We start from the raw sequence: 19,701 nt of genomic DNA on the forward strand, positions 1-19,701 counted from the left end.
TTCAACAGTACCTGGTTCTCAACCCCACTTTTTACTACCAACAACCCTGTGAAGCAGGTTGGCGTCAGAGAGTGGCCAGCCCAAGTTTACCCAGTGAGTTTCATGACTCAGTGAGGATTGGAACCTGAATCTCTCAGGTCCCACTCTAACCACCACGCCGGCTCTATATTTAGTATACTAGTTACAGTATCTAATACCATATCTTGACTTAGTCCTGCTATGCTCAAGTGTAAGACCTTCATAACTGTACATATAGAAAATTTGGGTTGGAAGTGTGCAGATGATAAATATATTGTGGTTAGAAATGCCTTCCTTTCTCCCCTCCCTATTTAATAATCTGAGATAGTTTAAAGCAGCAGTGGAAATCATACGCTGCTGCGATTACTGTTGGATTGCAACTCCAAACATTCTTCACCATTGGCTATGCTGGCTGGGTCTGTTAGGACTTTCAAGATAACAACACCTGTAATTCACATTACAGTGGGCTCTTGGTATCTGCTTGGGTTTGGTTCTGGAACTCTCCCATGGATACCAAAAAATGAGGATGCTCAAGTCCCATTAAATACAACGGCAGTTAAAGTGGAATCATAGTGCTATAATTGCGTAGTAGGAAAGGGCCCTTGGAGGGCTGCATGACCTCTACCCATTTTAAGGAAAGGGTTGGCTTTACATTAAAATTACAGTCAGCCCTTCTTATACATGGATTTTTATACACGGATTCAAACATCCAAGGTTTGAAAATGTTCAAAAAAGTATAAATTTCAAATATCAAACCTTGATTTTCCATTTTTATAAGGGACACGATTTTGCAATGTCATATTTAATGGGACTTGAACATCCATGAACCAAACCCCAGCATATAACAAGGGTCCACTGTATTAGCTAGAGACCAGCTATGTTTTTATTCTTTAATTTGAACCTACAGTGTAGTGTAGTGGTTTGCGACTCTGGGGACCAGGGTTCGATTCCCAGTTTGGCTATGAAACCCAGTGAGTGACATTGGGCAAGTCACACTTTCTTGACCTCAGAAGATGGTAATGGCAAAACTCCTCTGAACAAATCTTGCCAAGAAAATTATTATTATTATTATTAACCTTTATTTATGAAGCACTGTAAATTTACACAGCGCTGTACATACAATCTTTTTAATTAGACGGTTCCCTACCCTCGGGCTTACAATCTAAAAAGACATGACACAAAAGGAGAAAGGAGTGGTGGAAGGAAAGGGTAAGACGTCCAGCAGTTCCTCTCTACCTCAGAGGCCTGGACCAAGGCAGATGGACTGGAGGGAGGGCTTGGCTTCATAATGGATGGTTAATCTTCTTCCAGGGAAAATACATACTCTCAAGCAGGATAATACATATATAGTACATAGCAATACAGGAAATGGTTCGATAAACAGACACCAAAAGAACATCAAATAGTAAGCGACAATTATGCAAAGACTGGGAAGGCTTCTCTGAACAGGATGGTTTTCAATTCCGTTTTGAAGCTGGTTAAAGAAGTGATGGCTCTTGCTTGTGGGGGAAGAAGGTTCCAAGAGTGAGGGGCAGCGAGGGAAAAGGGGCGAATCCGGGATGGGGCAGAAGAAATCCTGGGCTGGGACAGCAGACCTTGACTACCAGAACGGAGGGCCCTGGTGGGAAGGTGAGGAGAAAGAAGGTCTGATAAGTAAGGAGGGGCCAGTCCATGGAGGGCTTTAAATGTCAACAGCAGGAGCTTATACTGAATGCGGAAAGAGAGGGGGAGCCAGTGATGGGATGCACCACCATGTAAGGACAGTATCCCCTAGGACCAATATTCTCCCTAGGCAAAGTGAGGCAGTTGCCTTGGGTGGCACATGCTGAGAGGGGGCAGCACAATGTTGGAAAAGACTACTGCTGTGTACCACAGTATTTATATGCATGGAATGGAAGGGAAACACCATCTCTGCCCGAAACAGCAAAATGTTTTGTGTCAGGCCTGGATCACCCACTCTCTTCTTTGTTCCCTTCCTCCCATAGGATCTGCATATTGTTCCACTGCACTCTTCTCAACATTCTAAGCAGTGTGTGGACAAATGACTTTTTGACTACAACTCCCAGAATCCTCAGGGCTGAGGATTCTGGAGGTTATAGTTCAAAACCGGAACCATTTCCCTGCTCTGATTCCATGATGGAGCACTGCTCTATAGCCTTCTATTTGCTTGAGATTATGTTGTATATGGTTGTGAAAGCTGGGCAGTAAAGCAAGCTGATAGGAAGAGAATAAACACATTTGAAATGTGGAGACTGTTAGGGATATTAAAAGGACCAAAAAAATGGGTTGTAGGGCAAATTGAGTTGAACTTTTCCAAGAAAATGAAAGGACTAAACTAAGGCTGTCATAGTTTGGACATATAATGAGATGATGGGAGAAAGTACGATAATTCTAGGTACAGTGGAAGGCAGTAGGAAAAGAGGAGGACTATTCACAGGTTTACCATAAGCAAGGGTTACCATAGCCAAGCAATAGTCAGTGGATTGGCTTTATAAAAAGACATTTCCTCACCTCCTCCCTGCCCACTTCACTGAAAAGAGACTACATTCCCAGCATGTAGGTGGACTCTCAGTCTACAACAAAAGAACATCTTGTGTTCTGTTTTGGTAACAAATAATAAAGACAGAGACAGTTGCAGGAAATACAGTTCCCTTTGGGCAAATTCTGGGTAGGCTTGTATGCCTGAGAATTTGACACAAAGCACGACTCCATACAATACAGCCTTTCTTTGTACCCAAAATCTCCTGCTTTCTCTCTGTTTAATTTCAAAGCCGACTACACCCAGTCTTTTAAGAAAGAGAAAGAGAGATACTTTATTAAGCTATTTCTGCTTTTAGATCTGCAAATAACAAAAGGATTAATTCAGCTGCATCCATTCTAGAAACATCCCTACCTCCTCCACCTACCTCCACCTAATCTTTGTACAGATTACAAGAACAATGACATCTTGCCTTTGATGTGTTACCAAAGATAGAAAATACTGGAATGAAATACATGTAAACTAAACGGTGAACTCTGGAGAAGTGATAGGGTGCAAGCCACAGCTAGGCTCCAAAACTTTCGTCTTAAATTCCCTAGTTCCCAACCCATTTCACACAGCAGTGAAAGATACTCAGCTCATGCTCAGAGACACACTCATCTTTATTAGCACAGTATTCATCTCAGAGAAGATGCTGCCCCTGAAAATAAATTCCAGGACTAGGAGTCAGTTCAAAGGAAACCTTAGGTTTATTTACCTCCCCATTTAGCACCTCTGATATTTTATGCTGGTTTGTGCCATAGCACTTGAGTTCAGTGGTATAACAAATTCTGAAACAAGGCACTTGAAAACTGTGTGTCGCTTTGCCTTCAAGGTGTTTCCAACTTACAGCAACCCTATCACAGGGTTTTCTTGGCAAGTTTCTTCAGAAGGGATTTGCCACTGCCACCCTCTGAGGCTGAGAAAATGTGACTTGCCCAAGGACACTAGGTGGGTTTTTTTACAGCTGAACTGGGATCTGAACCTCTCTCTCCAGAGTCATAGTCCAATGCTCAAACCACTACACCACCCTCACTTCAAAATAGCCAATGCAAGTCCAAAAGAGCAGGCAGACGTGTAGGTTGGTTGGTTTGCTGGAAGACAGGCAAGCATATATACTCCTTCCCAAAGATCAGCATCTCATTGCATAATCCTCATTTGATTAGGATCAATTCACATTCCCAGAGTATAACAATGAATTGCCAAAGGCCAGTGTAAGAAAGCCACTTTGGTGGTGATTTGAGCACTGGACCAGGACAGCAGGGTCCCAAATACCCTAAAGGCACAAGGTCCATCTGATTTTGGAAGATAAGCAGTGTCAGCCATGTTTAGTACTTGGAGGAGAGACCACCAACAAATACCAGGCATTGTAGTCTTGCAAATTTCAGAAAACCCTAAGAAAATGGGTTGCCATAAGTCAACAGGCAACTTGAAGGCACATGCACACACTGGCTAGATTACCGCACCACACTCTTATAGCGCTGCTATTCCACTTTAACTGTTCTAGCCATTTGCATTTTTGGATTTGCAGTTTAAGGAAAAGCCTTTAGAATTCTCAGCCAGAGTGCTCTTAGGCCGCACTGAACTACAAACCTCAGGATGCAACAGGAGGCAGCCAGAGCAGTAAAAGTGGAATAGCAGCACTATAAGTGTGTGGTGCAGTATTGTGGTAAGACTCTGGGAGACCAGGGATCAAATCTCCACTGAAGCATGGAAACTCACTGGGTGAGCTCAAGCAAGGCACACTCTTTCAGCCTCAAAGGAAAGCACAGGCAAACCTCCTCTAAACAAATCTCACAGAGAAAACTTCATTTTAGGTTCCCCTTAGCAGGGGCCATAAATTAGAAACACCTTGAAGGCACAGAACAACAACAAAAGAGCAGTGTAAGCAGGTTGGACTTCATCTGGAGACCCAAAAGTGTGTGAGAAAGGCATATATTAGAATACAACATGTCCTGAAACAGCTGAAAATTTAACCTGTCCTTCCCGGTACCCAGGAGAAACACTTGTATCTCAGAGTCAACAAACTGGTTCTAGCAGCTTTCATCTCCACCAGGAGTCAGTCCTTTGTAAAGTTAATGGGTCTTAATTGCCCATTCAAGGCAGGCACTTCTCATCACAATAGGTACAACAAAATCCACAAAACAGTGATACTTTTAGGAGCCAGCTAAAATACACAAAATGCATCATGCAAGGAGGAGAAAGGGATTTGAAATTTTATTGCCCAGTCTCACATGGCCAAGGCCTCTGCTTACATTAATATCCTTCAGACCTTCTTAACTGACAAAAGAAATAACATCTGAGAAAAAATGTAGGCTGTGAGTCTAACTTTGGTGCGTTACATACGCGCACAAAGTACGCGCTCCGTGCGTATTAGGGTTAGGAAGGGGTGTCACTTCCTGACGCCCCTAACCCTAATATGCACAGAGCGCGTAGAAAATGGCGGCGCCCTATACACATGGGCGCCATCATGACTACGTCATGACCGCGCTGCCTCCAAATGGGGCGGCGTGGAAGTGACGTAGTGGGGCCGCACGAGGGCGCCTGGGGCGCCCTTTCCACAGCCCCAGAAGGAGCTCCGTTTCGGAGCTTCTTCCATGATTTGTGTCACTGGAGCAGCCTCTATTCTTCTCCTGTACGATTTTTAACATCTTAGGCTGATGAACAAGCCAGTGAAGCTTCGAAAACTTGCATGAGGTATTGTGTGCATTTTAGCTGACCCCATAAAGCTATTAGCATTCTGTGGATTTTGTATTTTGTTGAATTTTGCTGTATGGACAACATGTCTACCTGGATATATTCCAGAACAATAGATAGTCGTTAAGGAAATTTATGCCTTCCCCAAATGTAAAGATTGCAACTGATGTCTGTGGGAACAAAGAAGCCTGCAGGGCATGACAGACAATGTCATCATCCCAAAAAATTCAAAATATGCTGCGAGTATTGCTTCCATTGCAGACTGTTTGAGACACCTTCAGAGCTGACCATCTTTCCTCTATGCATTCACTACTGACAAATCAAAAACAAGCCCCATGTCTAGTTGGCAATGTAACTGAAAAGTACGACTAAATTGAAAGTTCAGTTGACATCTGCATGTGTTGAATAGGAGAGGCAGTGATGATTGTTCTTTCCCTCAAGCAGAGTATGAATAAAACTCGGGAGACCTGTCCCCTTTGCAAAACTGAACTTCCCCAGTTGCTTGCTCTTCTAAGCTCAGGCCAAGCCTGGCAGCTCCCCTCTGAGCCAATTTGCCTCTTTGCAAATATTTCACTGCCTAGATTTAAGGCAAAGCCCAGACTTCTGTCAATAAACCCCAGCTATGCAAGAGTACAAATCATTTATAGCCTTTTCAAAATATCTGAGTGCAGAGGACAATAATCTTTGTATTGCATTTCAGTATTTTTTACGATCTTCACCTCACAGGACCCTCAGCCCAACCCTGAGGAGAACATGTCAACTACTGATCAATCCTCTGACATCTCCATTTTTCAGCTGCTTTTAAAATGTCCCAGTTGTTCTGTCCTCCTCCCCACTTTCTGCATTTGTCCTCAGCTTACTTCAGTTGGTGCAATCTGAGTTCAAAGCAGTTTGCACTCAGTTTACTCAGCAACTGGGGAGAAGGGTGTTTGAAATCTTATCCTGTCCCATAGACTCAAGCACAAGCAAACTGTCACAGCTTCTCCTAGCTTGTGTGCTCTTCCTCATTAATGTTTGCCATCTTGGCCACCCTCTGATGTTGCTTGTCTACATGTGTCTCATTTTTCATCTGTGAAATATTGGAGGATATGGGAAAGATTACTCATCTTAAATACTCCAAAGGCATCAGACCCCATTTGATCTTGGAAACTAAGCAGCGTGAGGCCTAGATAGGACTTGGATGGAGGCCCACCAAGGAATACCAGGTGCCAAAAGCTGTATTTCAAAGGAACTAGCAAAAACACCTGAGTACTGCTTGCCTAAGAAAACCGTATGGAATTCATAGTGTTGCTGTAAATCCAAATGAGTTGAAAGTAAGCAAAATAAGTTAGGCTCAAGGTTCAGCAGGCATTTGAACCCGAGTCTGTGCCCTACAAACAACACTACCTTTGAGCTTTTCAGCAATGTCACCACAAGCAGATTTGGGACAGTTCTGGAACTTGTAGTAAAAAAGAACCCGCCAAAATACCTTTTTCCAAACCAAAGTGCTCTTATCCTAATGGTTTAGCTTTGCAAACACAGGTTTCCTTCAACCTTCAGGTGCAGGAAGCAACTACGACACAAAGCCACTGCATGAAGGAAGAAAAGTGAATGTGTTTAGAATGCATTCCACAAATGAATGTTTGTAAGCTTGCTGGGGATTCTTCCAGCCCTTAAGGGAATCCCATTCTCACAAGTGAGCTGTCCTGCCCTAGGAGATCCTGACCCCTGATGAGTGAGCAAGGGAGCAATGACTGAGAAGGCAAATATGCACCAGGAGCTGAGAGAGGGCAAAAGGTTATCAAGGCTGTAGTTTCACTGGGATGCAACCCAAGAACTCAATGAGAGTAAACCGATACTTGGGCTGCACACCAGAAAAGTCTCTCCCATTAGCTCCTCCTGGTGGAAAGGAAGTATTCAGCAAGATCTTCCAAAGAAATGGCCAAAATATGAATCCCCAGCTGGGTACGAACACCTACTGAATGACCTTGGGAAAGGCACACTCTCTCCAGGGTGACCAGATGTCCCCCTTTTCGAAGGCATGCCCTACATCTCAGCCTCTTGTCCAGGAGGATTTCCAAAATGCCCTCCATTTTGAGCATTATTAAGAAGCATGAATTTATATTCAGATTTGTGTTTTTAGCTTTTATATGGTAAATGTCCTACATCTTCCTTCACTGCCCTACATTTTGTGGTGTCTTGTCCTCTATTGTGGTTAGGACTTTTAAACTGTGTTTTATTCTTTTAATAACTATCTGTTTTAATACCGTAATAATTTAATTCCCTTTTAATGTATGTTTTTTTTAAAAAATGTTTTTAATTGTAGTCTTTTTAATGCTGTGAAGCTGCTCTGAGTCCCAGGCCTTGGAAAAGAGTGGGATAGAAATAAATATAATAATGATAATAAATAGGACATCTGGTCACTCTGACTCTCTCAGCATCAGAGGAAGGCAAAAGGCAAACTCCCTTTGAACAAATTCTGCCAAAAAAGTCTCGTAACAGAGTCGTCTTAGGGTCACCATAAGTCAGATATGACTTGAAGGCAATCAATGAAATGAATGGGTTATTTTCCAGCTACCTGAGCTGAACATGTGTGTTGTTCAATCGATTAAAGACACAAGAGCCCTTCTGGGGTTAGGAGGGGCACACACTCCTGTCGGGATCCTTGAGAAAACGAAGGAACACTACCCTTTGGAAGAAAGAAAAAAGAAAGAGAAACAGGACAAAAGTTAATATTAAACCACACTCACCTTCAACTGTACCTCAGTAAGTTTATTGGCCAAAGGTACATAAGCACAGTCTCCAGCTTAGTATGTAGCAGCATGCAGGTGCCAGATGGACCCAACAGAGCAATAACATTACTGGGACGGCTTACGTCACTTAAAACCTATTTTACAAGGAACATTATATAACACAGATTACCAAGTATACATCTGATACCATAGGGTCATCTGATGTTCTATTGCACTTCCATTTATGGCTATAGATAAAATGGTTTCGAAAACCCACTCACCACAAACACAAAAGAATAGTCGACACATTGGGTGATACACCTCTGAGGCAGAAGAAGGGAATTCTCCAGTTGATACTGTTGTTGATGGACACAGTGACCTGGATCTTAACTTTCCCCCTATGAATTGAAAATATCTGCAGACTCCCATACTGCTCCTAAAGTTAAATATTGGTGTTTGGGCCCCTTAGGAATGGCGATGGATATGTAGCATGTGGGACCCCACATTAAGGTTAGAGAACTGTGGGAGGCCAGAGGGCTGCATTAGCCCCCCAAGGACTGATTCCCAACAGAAATAGATCCCCAAAATAGAGACATTTTTTCCAGGGGGGAGGGGGAATTTTAGACACAAGAAAAGTCAATTCATGTTTTTAAAAGGGCTTCTCTTGGGTTTAAAATGGCCCAGCACCCCCCATTGGCAAAAATGCCCCCACATCCCCTGGAAGGCATCTAGGAGCAAAAATTTTTTAAAAGGTTTGACACCAGAGGGGCCTGCGGACTCCAAAAAAGGCCTCGCAGCTGCACTTTGCCTACTCCTGGCTGCAAATGGATGGGGATTTAGTGCCTCCTTCCTTAAGGAAGCAAAAGACCAGCTTGGGATCGAGCCCTTTTGTTCCCAAGACTGTGATGCAAGCACAGAATCTGATATCCAGGTCAGATTTCCATATCCTGAGAACATTATTTTCTCTGCTTTTCTTTCTATAAAATCAAGTCCTAGCTTTTATGGCTTGAAGAGATAAAAGATAAAATAAAAACTTGCCAGCAGTGCTCAGTAAAATCAGAAGAATAGAATCATAGAATAAGAGTGTTGGAAGAGATCACAAGGGCCATCCAGTCCAACCCCCTGCCATGCAGGAAATCCAAATCAAAGCATCCCTGACAGATGGCCATCCAGCCTCTGCTTAAAGACCTCCAAGGAGGGAGATTCCACTACACTCCAAGGGAGTGTGTTCCACTGTCGGACAGCCCTTACTGTCAGAAAGTTCCTCTTAATGTTGAGGTGGAATCTCTTTTGCTGTAGCTTGCATCCATTGTTCCGGGTCCTAGTCTCTGGAGCAGTAGAAAACAAGCTTGCTCCCTCCTCAACATGCCATCCCTTCAAATATTTGAAGAGGGCTATCATATTCACATCTTAACCATCTCTTTTCCAGGCTAAACATCTCCAGCTCCATAAGTCGTTCCTCGTAGGGCATGGCTTCCAGACCCTTCACCATTTTAGTCACTCTCCTTTGGACATGCTCCAGTTTCTCCACATCCTTTTTAAATTGTGGTGCCCAGAACTAGACACAATATTCCAGAGCAGAATACTGACTAGAGCAGAATACAGTGGCACTATTACTTCCCTTGATCTAGACACTATACTGAACAGAAATGACATCTGACTATCTCACCCCAATTTTCTAGCTCTGCATTCTCCAATCCAGCACCTTCCAGATGTGTAAAATTACAAATTCCATCCTCTTACAACTATTACAATTTCCACCGTCCCCAACCAGCATGGGCCATCTGGACGTCACTAGCTGTTTTAGCTCCTGAGTTAAGAGGAGCTGGAGCAGTTCACAGCCTCTTGTTTATAGTTTCCTAAGATCCTAATGTTGTGTCCAGAATTGGTGGCCTCAAGGATGTTTTTTGTGGCCTTTGGCACCTCCAGAATCTCTGAATTGACTGTTTGGCCCCCAAAAGGAGAGTGAATTGCTCTTCTTGGAAGCCTCCAGGCACAACAATTTGCCCTTAAAACAGTTTGTAACGCCTCCATTTTACTGTTTAGCACCAAAACACAACAATTTTTGAAAATCAGAAGTAGCCTTCTGGCCACTTTCAGATTTGTATTGCTTTTGTCTTTCAATAGTCCATGTGGCCCCTAGAGCATAAGAGTGGCCCCCAGACTGATGCCGTTGCCCCACTCCAACTGAAAGCAAAAAGGCTACAGCCGGCACCATAAGGCTTACAATCTAGGGACGTATAAGTCACAAACAAAGGGGAAAGGAGGAAGGAAAAAGCAAATTCAGACATGAGCTCTTGAAGTTAATGGCACTGGTCTATCCCTTCTGGCCTTCCATTATTCTCAATACTCATCCAGAGTTCACATTCTTTACAATGCATCCTAGCTGCTGAATTATACCAAATAGCACTACAGGTTTACATCAATTAGCAAAGCTGATGTGCTCCTGGGCATTACGCCTTTAACAAACAATATGGTACCAGAAGCAAAAATAACTTGGAAAGACTCGGAATAGAGTCATATATCACAGAAAAGGTCAGTTCAACATGTTTCAGCAAAATGTTTCTTACAAAACTAAGAATCCACACAGGTGAAATGAAACAACGCGATTAGGCAAGTAAGTAAACAAACCAACAATCAAATTGTCATAGAGACCATCTGAAAGCATCTTCCAAAATACATCCAGGGATGACTTTCTTTCACCAGGTTCCACTTTTCTTATGATTTCTATATTGTGGCCAAAGTTATATTTTTTACATGCTGGAGTGAGCTGGTGAGACAATTTTCTCCTCTTCTCTCTCTGTTCATGAAAGGTCAGCTAGAGTAGAATCCCATCTTTTCCCAGCTATCACTTTATTGCATTATTTATTGTAGGCATGCGGCTGCACCGAACAGTGAAAGTACCTAGTCTTCTTTCACTATCCTCCAAATGCTTATACTGCAACAAAGCTTTCAGGCTAGACACAGGATGAAGAGGGAGAAGGGGTGGACTGGGCATGCATTAAAAAGAGTTTGTCAAACTGTGTTTCTTTGTCAGACGCTTTGTTAATTTTGATATGCCTGTATATGCTAGCGCATGTGCAAAAATCAAGCTTTTCTGCTGTTCATATTCAACTGAATGTGTTATTTGATGCATATCTGTTTTTTCTCCCAAGAGTGGGACTCTAGGCAGCTCATGGAAGATTTAAACAAAGGTAAAAATAAAACTTAAAAAGTTGTTTAAAAAGACGTAAACAAATTATGGTAGCAGAACACAACTAAATGAAAAGCAGTATAGCAGCACAGTGATAAAAAGGGTACAGCACCTCCTTTTAAAAAACCCTCCCTCAGCAGATAAATCAATTACAAAAAGCCTGTCTGAATAAAAAGGACTTTGCCTACTGGTTTAGGGAAAAAACAAACCCATCCTGTACATGTCAATGTAGAACCAGACAGGTTTATCCAGTCATTACAAAATGAAGCCAGTCTGCCATGATCTCTTCAACCATCACCTCCAAAACCCAGGAGATACAGAATTCTCAACCCTACTCATAAAATTGTGTTATTTCACCATAAATTGCTAAGATGCCACCATGTCTGGGAGGTATGGAAGTTCAATGGGTTTAAATAGATAAAAATTTGTAGCATATTTATACCTTAAACATTTACAGCACCATCGCATTTGTATCCTGCCTTCCTTTCAATGAGCTCAGGTTCACACAGGGATAGCCTTGTTTATCCTTACAACAATTCTCTAAAGTAGACTAGGCTTATAGTTAGTGGCAGAGCCAAGATCCCAGCCCTGTTTGATGAAGTGCCTTGATCCCAGGCTTCCTCCAAGGAGATCCAGTATTTGTTTACTGGCTTGCAGCATGATCTGTCTCAGGGGAGAGCGAGGAACACAAACTTTGGCACAGATATTGTAAGAATGGTATGAAGACAATGAACCCTACATGCTTTTCAAGGGGAGAGCCTCTCGTATACCCAGTTGCCCTCTCCCCTGTGGGTCATGGGCTCCAAGGGTGCACTCATGTCCTGGAGGTACCGGAAGACAATGCGGTCATGCAAACGGTTTGTTTGGCCCTGCCAGAACTCAATGACTTCTGGCTTTAAGATGTATCCACCCCTGTGAGAGAAGAAGAGAAATGATACCGTTCAACATTCATGCACCAGGATGGGACATTTTATTCCTTCAGACTCCTATTTTGCTGCAGAATCCAAGGAGGGGTAGACTACAATGTATGCACTATGCAACAATGTTCCCAATTTCAGCCATTTACCATCTAGTGTTTTTTTGATGATGAACATAAAAAGTAGCTAGGTCTCTCTCTGTGTGTGTTTCTCGTCCTGGCTACTTTTTATATACATTTGGCCCTCCACTTTCACTGGAGTTAAGGGCGCAAGATGCCCACGAATGTGGAAAAATCATGAATAACTCTCAGCCCCCGCACAGAAGCCAGTTAAAGGGATGGGTGGATGGAGGAAGAGGAGCAGGCACAACTGTTTTTCTTTTTCCCCTGCCCTCGCCTCTTTCTTGGGCAGATGGGTGCCTGCCTGGCTAGGCACCCATCTGCCTGGGAAAGAGGAGCAAGGGGGGATTAATCCATCCCTCCAAGCCCCTTTCCCAAGGGGATGGCTGCCTGCATTGCCCAGGCACCCATCTGCCTGGGAAAGGGAAGGGGGGGGGATGGATCCATCCCATACCCTTTTCCAGGTGGATGGCTACTTGAGGAAGGCAGTTATCCAACCAGAAGGGAGAAGCCAGGAAGGGTGCGGGGTTGACGTCCGCACCCTTCCTGGCTTCTCCCTTCTGGGTTCTTCCCCCTGAAGGGAAAAGCCCAGGAGGGAGGAGAAAGAAGAGTGAGCACAGACAGCGGCCTTAACCTGGTGAATAATAAAAAAATGTGAGTGCCAGAGCCATGAATGTGGAGAGCCAAGTGTATATCCTTGAAAACCTATTATATTTTCCTACTGGGACACATTTTACGTCTCAGCCTATGTAACCTACAGAAACAAAAAGATGTCCCATGGCAATTTTTCCCCAAGAAAAGTATGATGTAGCAGAACATATGTGAGGAGCTTGGGTTGTCAATAGACTGGCCCTATTTCTTGGCAGGGGAGAATATGGGCATATAAAAATCAAACCTGAAAAAACTCTAACATCATTGCTAAATGTACTACTAATCTTCAATACAACATAATTCTCAGTGGGTTAAAAAGAAACCCATCTCACTCCATCCAGGGTTGTTGCTTCTTTTTTAATCCTGGTTCATGACAGTTAAAAAACCATCACCACCACACTAGCTTTTTTTGTCACGAGGCTCTGTGAGCTTCACTGAGCCCTCAACAGTGCAAGCCACAAGGGATCACTTTTCACAAAGTAACAGATGTTACTCACCCTCAACTCAAATCACCATTTTATTGGGGTGTGAAGGCAGGGAGCATACTGTTGCTGCTTATCAAAGCACAACAGGTTGAGAGGCACATTTCACATTAAGTTTCTTTCTTCCTTTGCTCTAAGCTTGGCACTTCTTTTAGGTCATTCTGGAAGTGCCCAAGGAAGTGTTCTTCAGTTGCTCTGCCTAGCAGAAGCCAAATTTACTTACCCTAAATATCAGTCAAAATAAAAGGCTATTCCCATTATGTTTTTGCATCTACCTTTTAATGGCTTGTCTCTTAAGCTGTCAAAATTTAGTCTGTAATATCCTCAGGGCCAAAGCCAGGGTTTTTTGTTTGTTTGTTTTGCACTTATATGAACCAGGAGTAGGGAACTAAATAGCTTGCAGGTAAAATTCAATTCTTCAGGCACTTCTTAAAATGTTCATAGAGAACCTAGGAAATGTTTAGGAAGCGGAATGCCTGGATGCAAATGTCTTCTTTTTCTTCTTCTATTCAGCCCAATCAACCTATCATATAAAGATTTCAAATTTCAGAAACCAAGATATTTCTGGGTTTATGGCTTGCAGTAAACAAAGGCGAAATGATACAAGAAGGTCCAACTCACCAGTATGCTGGCTTAGGCACTTTAGCTTCCCGGTACACTTCTTCTAGCTCTGCATTCTTCTTTCTTAAATACTAAAAAAGGGTAAAAGAAATATGAACACCTCAAGAAGGTAAACAGGAAAACAGGAAGCCTGGCACCACCTCTAAACTACTTGCACAATGTTGCAAACAAGCTGCAATTTTTTTATTTATTTATTTTTTTTTTTTTTGGTTATCTTGTATTTCTTTGCTGGCTACGAAGAAAGGAAGGTTTCTTCCATCTCCCTCACACTCTTGTTGCCAGTATGGAAACATACATTATTATCCTCTTAGGATGCAAAAATATTTACTTTCTGTTAAGCAGAATGGCAGTGAAAGAGAGAAGGAATAATCTGTCCTCCCTCTGCCAGCCTTCCTGCTCACCTGCATAGAATTTCTGGTCAGCCAAGACTATCAGACATCTTCTTAAATACAAGGCTGCGATTGTATTCAACTATTAATTACAGTTACGTTGAAGGCATAGTTACACTTGAAAGCGTAAACAGGCTTACACATAGACAGAAGTTTGTGGTACAAAATTCGATGTTCTGAAATGGTCATCTTTGGCAGAAGAGGTGTTTGTGTGCAAAGTTTTATGCCTCATGAATAAACAAGATTTCCAATGGTTTGGTATCAAGACCAGTCTATTTCCCCTGCTCCAGTTTGTAAAACAGTACTTTCTTATATCAAGATCTCTCTTTAAAACAGCACTGAATATTTTTCTGGGAATTACAATAATTGCAGTCCAACACATTCAGAAGGCAGCAGGTTGGGACACATTGTATTAGGGAACCCCAGAACTGAGGAAGAACATTTTATCTCTCATCCACAGAAGGCTGATCAGTATTTTTATTTAACATCCCTAAGAAAGAACATCCCACAAGCAGCACTGGGATTTTGAATCTTTTATTTATTTATAACCTGTCTGATAATGTAAATTGTCATTTTGTCTTCATCCTTAACAATGTGCATTTATTTCACGGGCAATAGTTATGTGGTTGAACTGAAATTCCCAGCAGCCCCAGCCATCACAACATGGTGAGGAATGCTATAAATTGCAATTCAATAACACGTGAAAGACTGCATGATTCCAAACTTCAATCTACCCTGTTAAAGATTATCACAAGAATAATAATGGGAAGGACAGCTGCTAGAACATGACCTTATAGCCCAAAAAACCCTTAAAAAACTATGGGAAGGGCAGCCACAAAAATTATCCAGGATATCTTCAAAGTACGACCAAACATTAGGTCAGAAAACTGGTAATCATATAAGTAAAGAGGGAATGAATGGCACAGATGGCAGATATTTGCCTTTTGTTCACCCTAAGGTACACCATCAAGAAAAGGGAGCCCCAAGGAGACATCATTGCAGCTCCTCACCTCTCTATCTGGGATCACTGTGCTTTGCCGACTCACAACAGCCCCAATTTGACTGCTCTTTGGACGTGAATGGAAGTAAGTCTCAGATTCCTGCTCAGGAAGCCTCTCTACAGAGCCCTCAATTCGCACCTGCAAAGAAAAAAACCACAATAAAAAATTAATGGAGGTGCAAGAGAGAAGACTAATCAGAGGGTTTTTTTAAAATGTGGTTCTAACCCTAACTCTGAACATGGCCGGATTAAATCGGAAAGAAAAGAAAAGCCCATCCCAAAGTAATTTAGTGTTTTGGAATACTTTACTATAGTATTGTAACTATTCTAACTTGCTCATCTGCTCACAAAGGCAGAGCTTGGAGAGGGCCTTGTGAGTAGGTATGCACCAGAAACCCCAGCATGCCTGATTCTGGTCCTCTAACCAGAAGCTCTTCTCATACAGATTCTGTCTGCATCCATCACATAAAGAAACTGACCCTTAAATCAGTCAAACAGAATAATCCTGTTTTGGGGTTTCAAAATCTCTACAGGCCAGTTTCTACAGACAAGAAATACAGAAAGCCGTCCCTTCCACACTGTTCCTATAGGATACACTATTTTCATAAAGCAATAAAGCAACTCAAGGCTTCACCACATATAGCCAAGGCTTGGAGCTTTTAAAGAGTAAATAGAAAATTAAATTGATACAGCTGCTTGAAACGTCTTCTCACTTTCTTGGCCTGTGTCACAATTAAGTTTTCAGTCTGACTCCAACACTCATTTTCAGTAAGTGAAAAGGAGATAGCTTACCTGGCGATTGAGGGGCTCCCAGTAGAAGACAACTGAAGCATATGGATTTGAGTCCTGCAAATCAAGAAAAAGGAAAATAAGAATGAAATAACTGAATCACGAACAGCAAGACTACCTGAAACTTTTTTTCATTTGCATGATTAGATTTGATGACAAACTGTATATATCAATAGAAAACAGTGGAAGAAGACTGAGGTTGCTGCCACACTGCAGAATTAACGCAGTTTGACACCACTTTAACTGCCATGACATCATCCTATGGAATCCTGGGATTTGTAGTTTGCTGTGGCACCACAGCTCTCTGACAGAGAAAGCTAAATGTTCCACAAAATTACAAATCCCAGAATACCATAGCATTGAGCCATGGCAGTGAAAGTCGTGTCAAACTGTATTCGTTCTGCAGTGTAGATACAGCCTTGGTCAAGATGTGAGGGGAAAAGGATTTGTCTCACTAGATAAGTTAATCAGCACTTATGCAGGTTTGTCTTTATTACCACTCAACTTTTTTTGCCACTTACCAGCTTCCATCCACTCAAGGTCTCTCATTTCTAGTCCCTATGGACTAGATGTCACCTTGAGGATGAATTATTTTCAACACCATACACATGCTAATCTGCTATACTGTAAGGCATTATTGCCAGCAACATGTTAATGTTTTTCTTCTACTTTTCTTCATGCAAATGCTTTTTATAATTTTTTTGGGGGGGAAATAACAACAATACTTTGTTAGTAACTTCTGCGTTTCCATTCCTTTTTCTCCCAAGCAGGCATATCAACACTCAGCAACTAGAGCTATATTATATGCAACTAATAAAGTGGACTGGAGTCCCTGGCTGTCTACACTAAATAAAATTTGTTAGTCCTTTAAAATTAAACTCTCATTTTGCTGCCAGACAAACATGGTGATCCCAGTGAAAATTTTTTACTTACAGTACGATCCCAGCATCTGTGGGGAATACATTTCCTACCATGGGTGATGAAGATCGTGAACAACCAGAAACCCTATATTTCTGGTGGATGTTTGCCATAGAGTCACACTTGATGATCTCTAGATGCTCAGAGAGGCCTTCTCCCAAGGATGTGGGTGAGTGAAACCTCAGATATGGGAAGCATACTGTATGTGCTGAAGAGAAATTTGAACTAATGTTTTTCTTTACTTTCTAAATAAGCCTTGATGGGTCAGCTCTGTAGCGAGTGGTCTGGGCTGCCAGCCTATGAAGTTCACATTCTCTCCAAAACCCTTCCACACAGGACAGCACTCACCAGTTCCTTGCCTTTCCTGCTCTCATGGTTGGTGAAGAATCGGAAGCCTTCCTGGCCAAAGCCCTTCAAAAGCAACATCCGAGCTGAAGGCCTTCCATCCCTGAGAAGGCACAAATGCAGTTTGTTGCAAGACAGAAAGACATGCACAAGCAGTAAGGCAGCAAGAATGCATAAAATTAGGGTTTGATTCCTACCTGCTACAGGTAGCCAAGCACATGGCATTAACTTCCCCTATGGATGGGCACTTCATCGCCTCCTCAAACCAGACAGAGAACTGCTTAATGGGGTTAAGGGAGATGAGATGTTTCTCCTCAAAAGCCTGGGGAAAGAAGCAAACAGCACTGTTATTCACAGAGGACACCCATATTATGTGCCTACACAATATGATGCTGGGTCTTTCCATTTTAATTGCTCCCTCAGTTCTCTTCCCACTCCCAAAAAAGCACTTATTCAGGCATCTGGGACAATGGCCCTATACAGACAGGTAAAAATAAAGCTGCTTCGGGTCACATTGGAGGTATACCACTTACATGATGCATGCGTAGTAAGAGTCCAGAAGTTGCGTGAAAGCTGCGCTCTGGTACTTGGGACTGGATCGTGCCTTTGGCACAGCTTCCGGGCTCATAGTACGCATGCATCATGTAAACAGCATACCTCCAAAGTGACCCGAAGCAGCTTTATTTTGGCCTGTCTGTATGGGGCTAATAAATCCACAAGGATGGGGAGCATGCTATTCTTTACATGTGAGGAGCAATCCTCTGAAGGGGAGGAAATCCTCCTCTATCCATGGAAGCCTTCCATGTGATTTCAACCCCTGGGTTTCCAGGGTTTTTCATCATGTGGAGTGCCTGCAAGCTCTCCCCTCTTGATGGAGGAAGGAAGGACCAAAACACTTTGCCTCCTCACACATCATGTCTGAGTGTGACCAAGGCTGCTGCCACACATTACAATTAATGCAGCTTGACAACTTTAATTGTCATGGCTCCAACCTATGGAACCCTGGCATTTGTAGTTTGTTGTGGCACCAGAGCACCCTGACGGTGGGGCTAAACATCTCACACAATTTTAAATCCCAGAATTCCCCAGCACTGAGACATGGCAGTTAAAGCAGTGCCAAACTGCATGTGTAGATGCAGCCTAAATCCTCCCAAGCTAATGTAAATAACTTGCCATATGCCTCTTGCACTGGCTCTCCTCCACTTCTGATTTGCAACCCTTTTCTTTAAATGCTCCTCAATCCTTTTAAGCCCTTATTCAAGTTAGATCAAGCAGTCTGCATTCACCATCCAACTTTTCCTCTACCACCCTCATTCCCAATATGCATTTCTAATAGATTTCTATTTCTATATCCATGCTCTAAATGGAGGACATTTTGCAATGCCTCCTGGAGAAGGAAGGCTGGAATGTAGGACGTGTCCTGGAAAAGGAGGACGTTGGGTCACCCTGATCTAGAGGGCAGTTACAAAACATCAAAATGGAAAAAGAAGACCTTCTGGGGCTAAACTCCTGCCTCACCTCCTCTTCTCCCTTGTAGTTCTTCCGAAGGGCCCCCAAATCCATGGCAGCAGGGGAAGATTTTGGAACTTGGCCCCAATGAGAAAAAGCAATGCGACCCAAAGCAAAGAGCCCTGAATGCCTCCTGCTGCAAAGCATGGAGAGCACCTTCTTCTACCTTCTCTGCGCATGCGCAGGGGACAAAGCGAACCCAGCGCCGCTCCGTCTCGCCTTTTCGTTCTCGCTTCTGCCCACTTAGAACGTTCACAGAGGAAGGCGATTGGTTGACTTAACAACCAATCAGAAGCGCGGAAACCGCCTCAGGTCCCTCCTTCGCAGCCAATCAAAAGAGAAAGACGATAGAGAGTAGTCAATCAAAAAGGGGGGGGGGGGGGAGAGGCTGCCATGGCTGAATGCTGTGGGATTCTGGGAATTGTAGTTGGTCAGAGCTCAGTACTATGAAATTCTGGGAATTGTAGCTCAGTGCTATGGAATTCTGGGAACTGTAGTTGGTCAGCGTTCAATGCAGTGGAATTCTGGGAATTGTAGTTGGTTGAAGCACCAGAGCTCAATACTGTGGAATTCTGGGAATTGTAGTTGGTTGAAACACCAGAGCTCAGTACTGTGGAATTCTGGGAACTGTAGCTCAATGCTATGAAATTCTGGGAATTGTAGCTCAATGCTATGGAATTCTGGGAATTGTAGTTGGTCAGAGTTCAATGCAGTGGAATTCTGGGAATGGTAGTTGGTTGAAGAACCAGAGCTCAATACTATGAAATTCTGGGAATTGTAGTTGGTTGGGGCACCAGGCAACCATAGAATCATTATTATGTATC

General features: G+C 42.9%; 1 protein-coding gene across 2 annotated transcripts; it reads right to left on the reverse strand.

The window, feature by feature from the left end:
• Positions 1-1,101: 1,101 nt before the first annotated feature.
• On the reverse strand, positions 1,102-19,038 carry PNPO (pyridoxamine 5'-phosphate oxidase). 2 transcript variants are annotated; one of them, XM_089531757.1, is made up of 8 exons: positions 18,887-19,038; positions 17,566-17,690; positions 17,372-17,471; positions 16,109-16,162; positions 15,327-15,455; positions 13,928-13,998; positions 11,877-12,049; positions 1,102-7,901 (listed from the first exon to the last, which is right to left on the reverse strand). In XM_089531757.1, the coding sequence occupies exons 1-7, from the start codon at positions 19,022-19,024 to the stop codon at positions 11,884-11,886; spliced, it is 783 nt and encodes a 260-aa protein (XP_089387883.1). In that variant the 5' UTR covers positions 19,025-19,038; the 3' UTR covers positions 1,102-7,901; positions 11,877-11,883. The 2 variants fall into 2 exon arrangements, with proteins under 2 accessions (XP_089387883.1, XP_089387882.1); XM_089531756.1 differs by lacking the exon at positions 1,102-7,901 and having other exon boundaries at positions 7,970-12,049.
• Positions 19,039-19,701: the final 663 nt, after the last annotated feature.

Source organism: Sceloporus occidentalis, unplaced genomic scaffold, assembly GCF_023333645.1.
Source record: "Sceloporus occidentalis isolate IW3139 unplaced genomic scaffold, rSceOcc1.0.p SCAF_7, whole genome shotgun sequence".
NCBI classification, from domain to species: domain Eukaryota; kingdom Metazoa; phylum Chordata; class Lepidosauria; order Squamata; family Phrynosomatidae; genus Sceloporus; species Sceloporus occidentalis.

What these genes read in the sequence shown, in the direction of transcription:
- PNPO (XM_089531757.1), bottom strand. Translation starts at nt 19,024, where the DNA reads ATGCTTTGCAGCAGGAGGCATTCAGGGCTCTTTGCTTTGGGTCGCATT. An exon ending in ACTACAAGGGAGAAGAGGAG is followed by an intron (nt 17,691 to 18,886) that starts GTGAGGCAGGAG and finishes TTCTTTCCCCAG; the next exon opens with GCTTTTGAGGAGAAACATCT. An exon ending in GGGAGCCCCTCAATCGCCAG is followed by an intron (nt 15,456 to 16,108) that starts GTAAGCTATCTC and finishes TTTTCTTTGCAG; the next exon opens with GTGCGAATTGAGGGCTCTGT.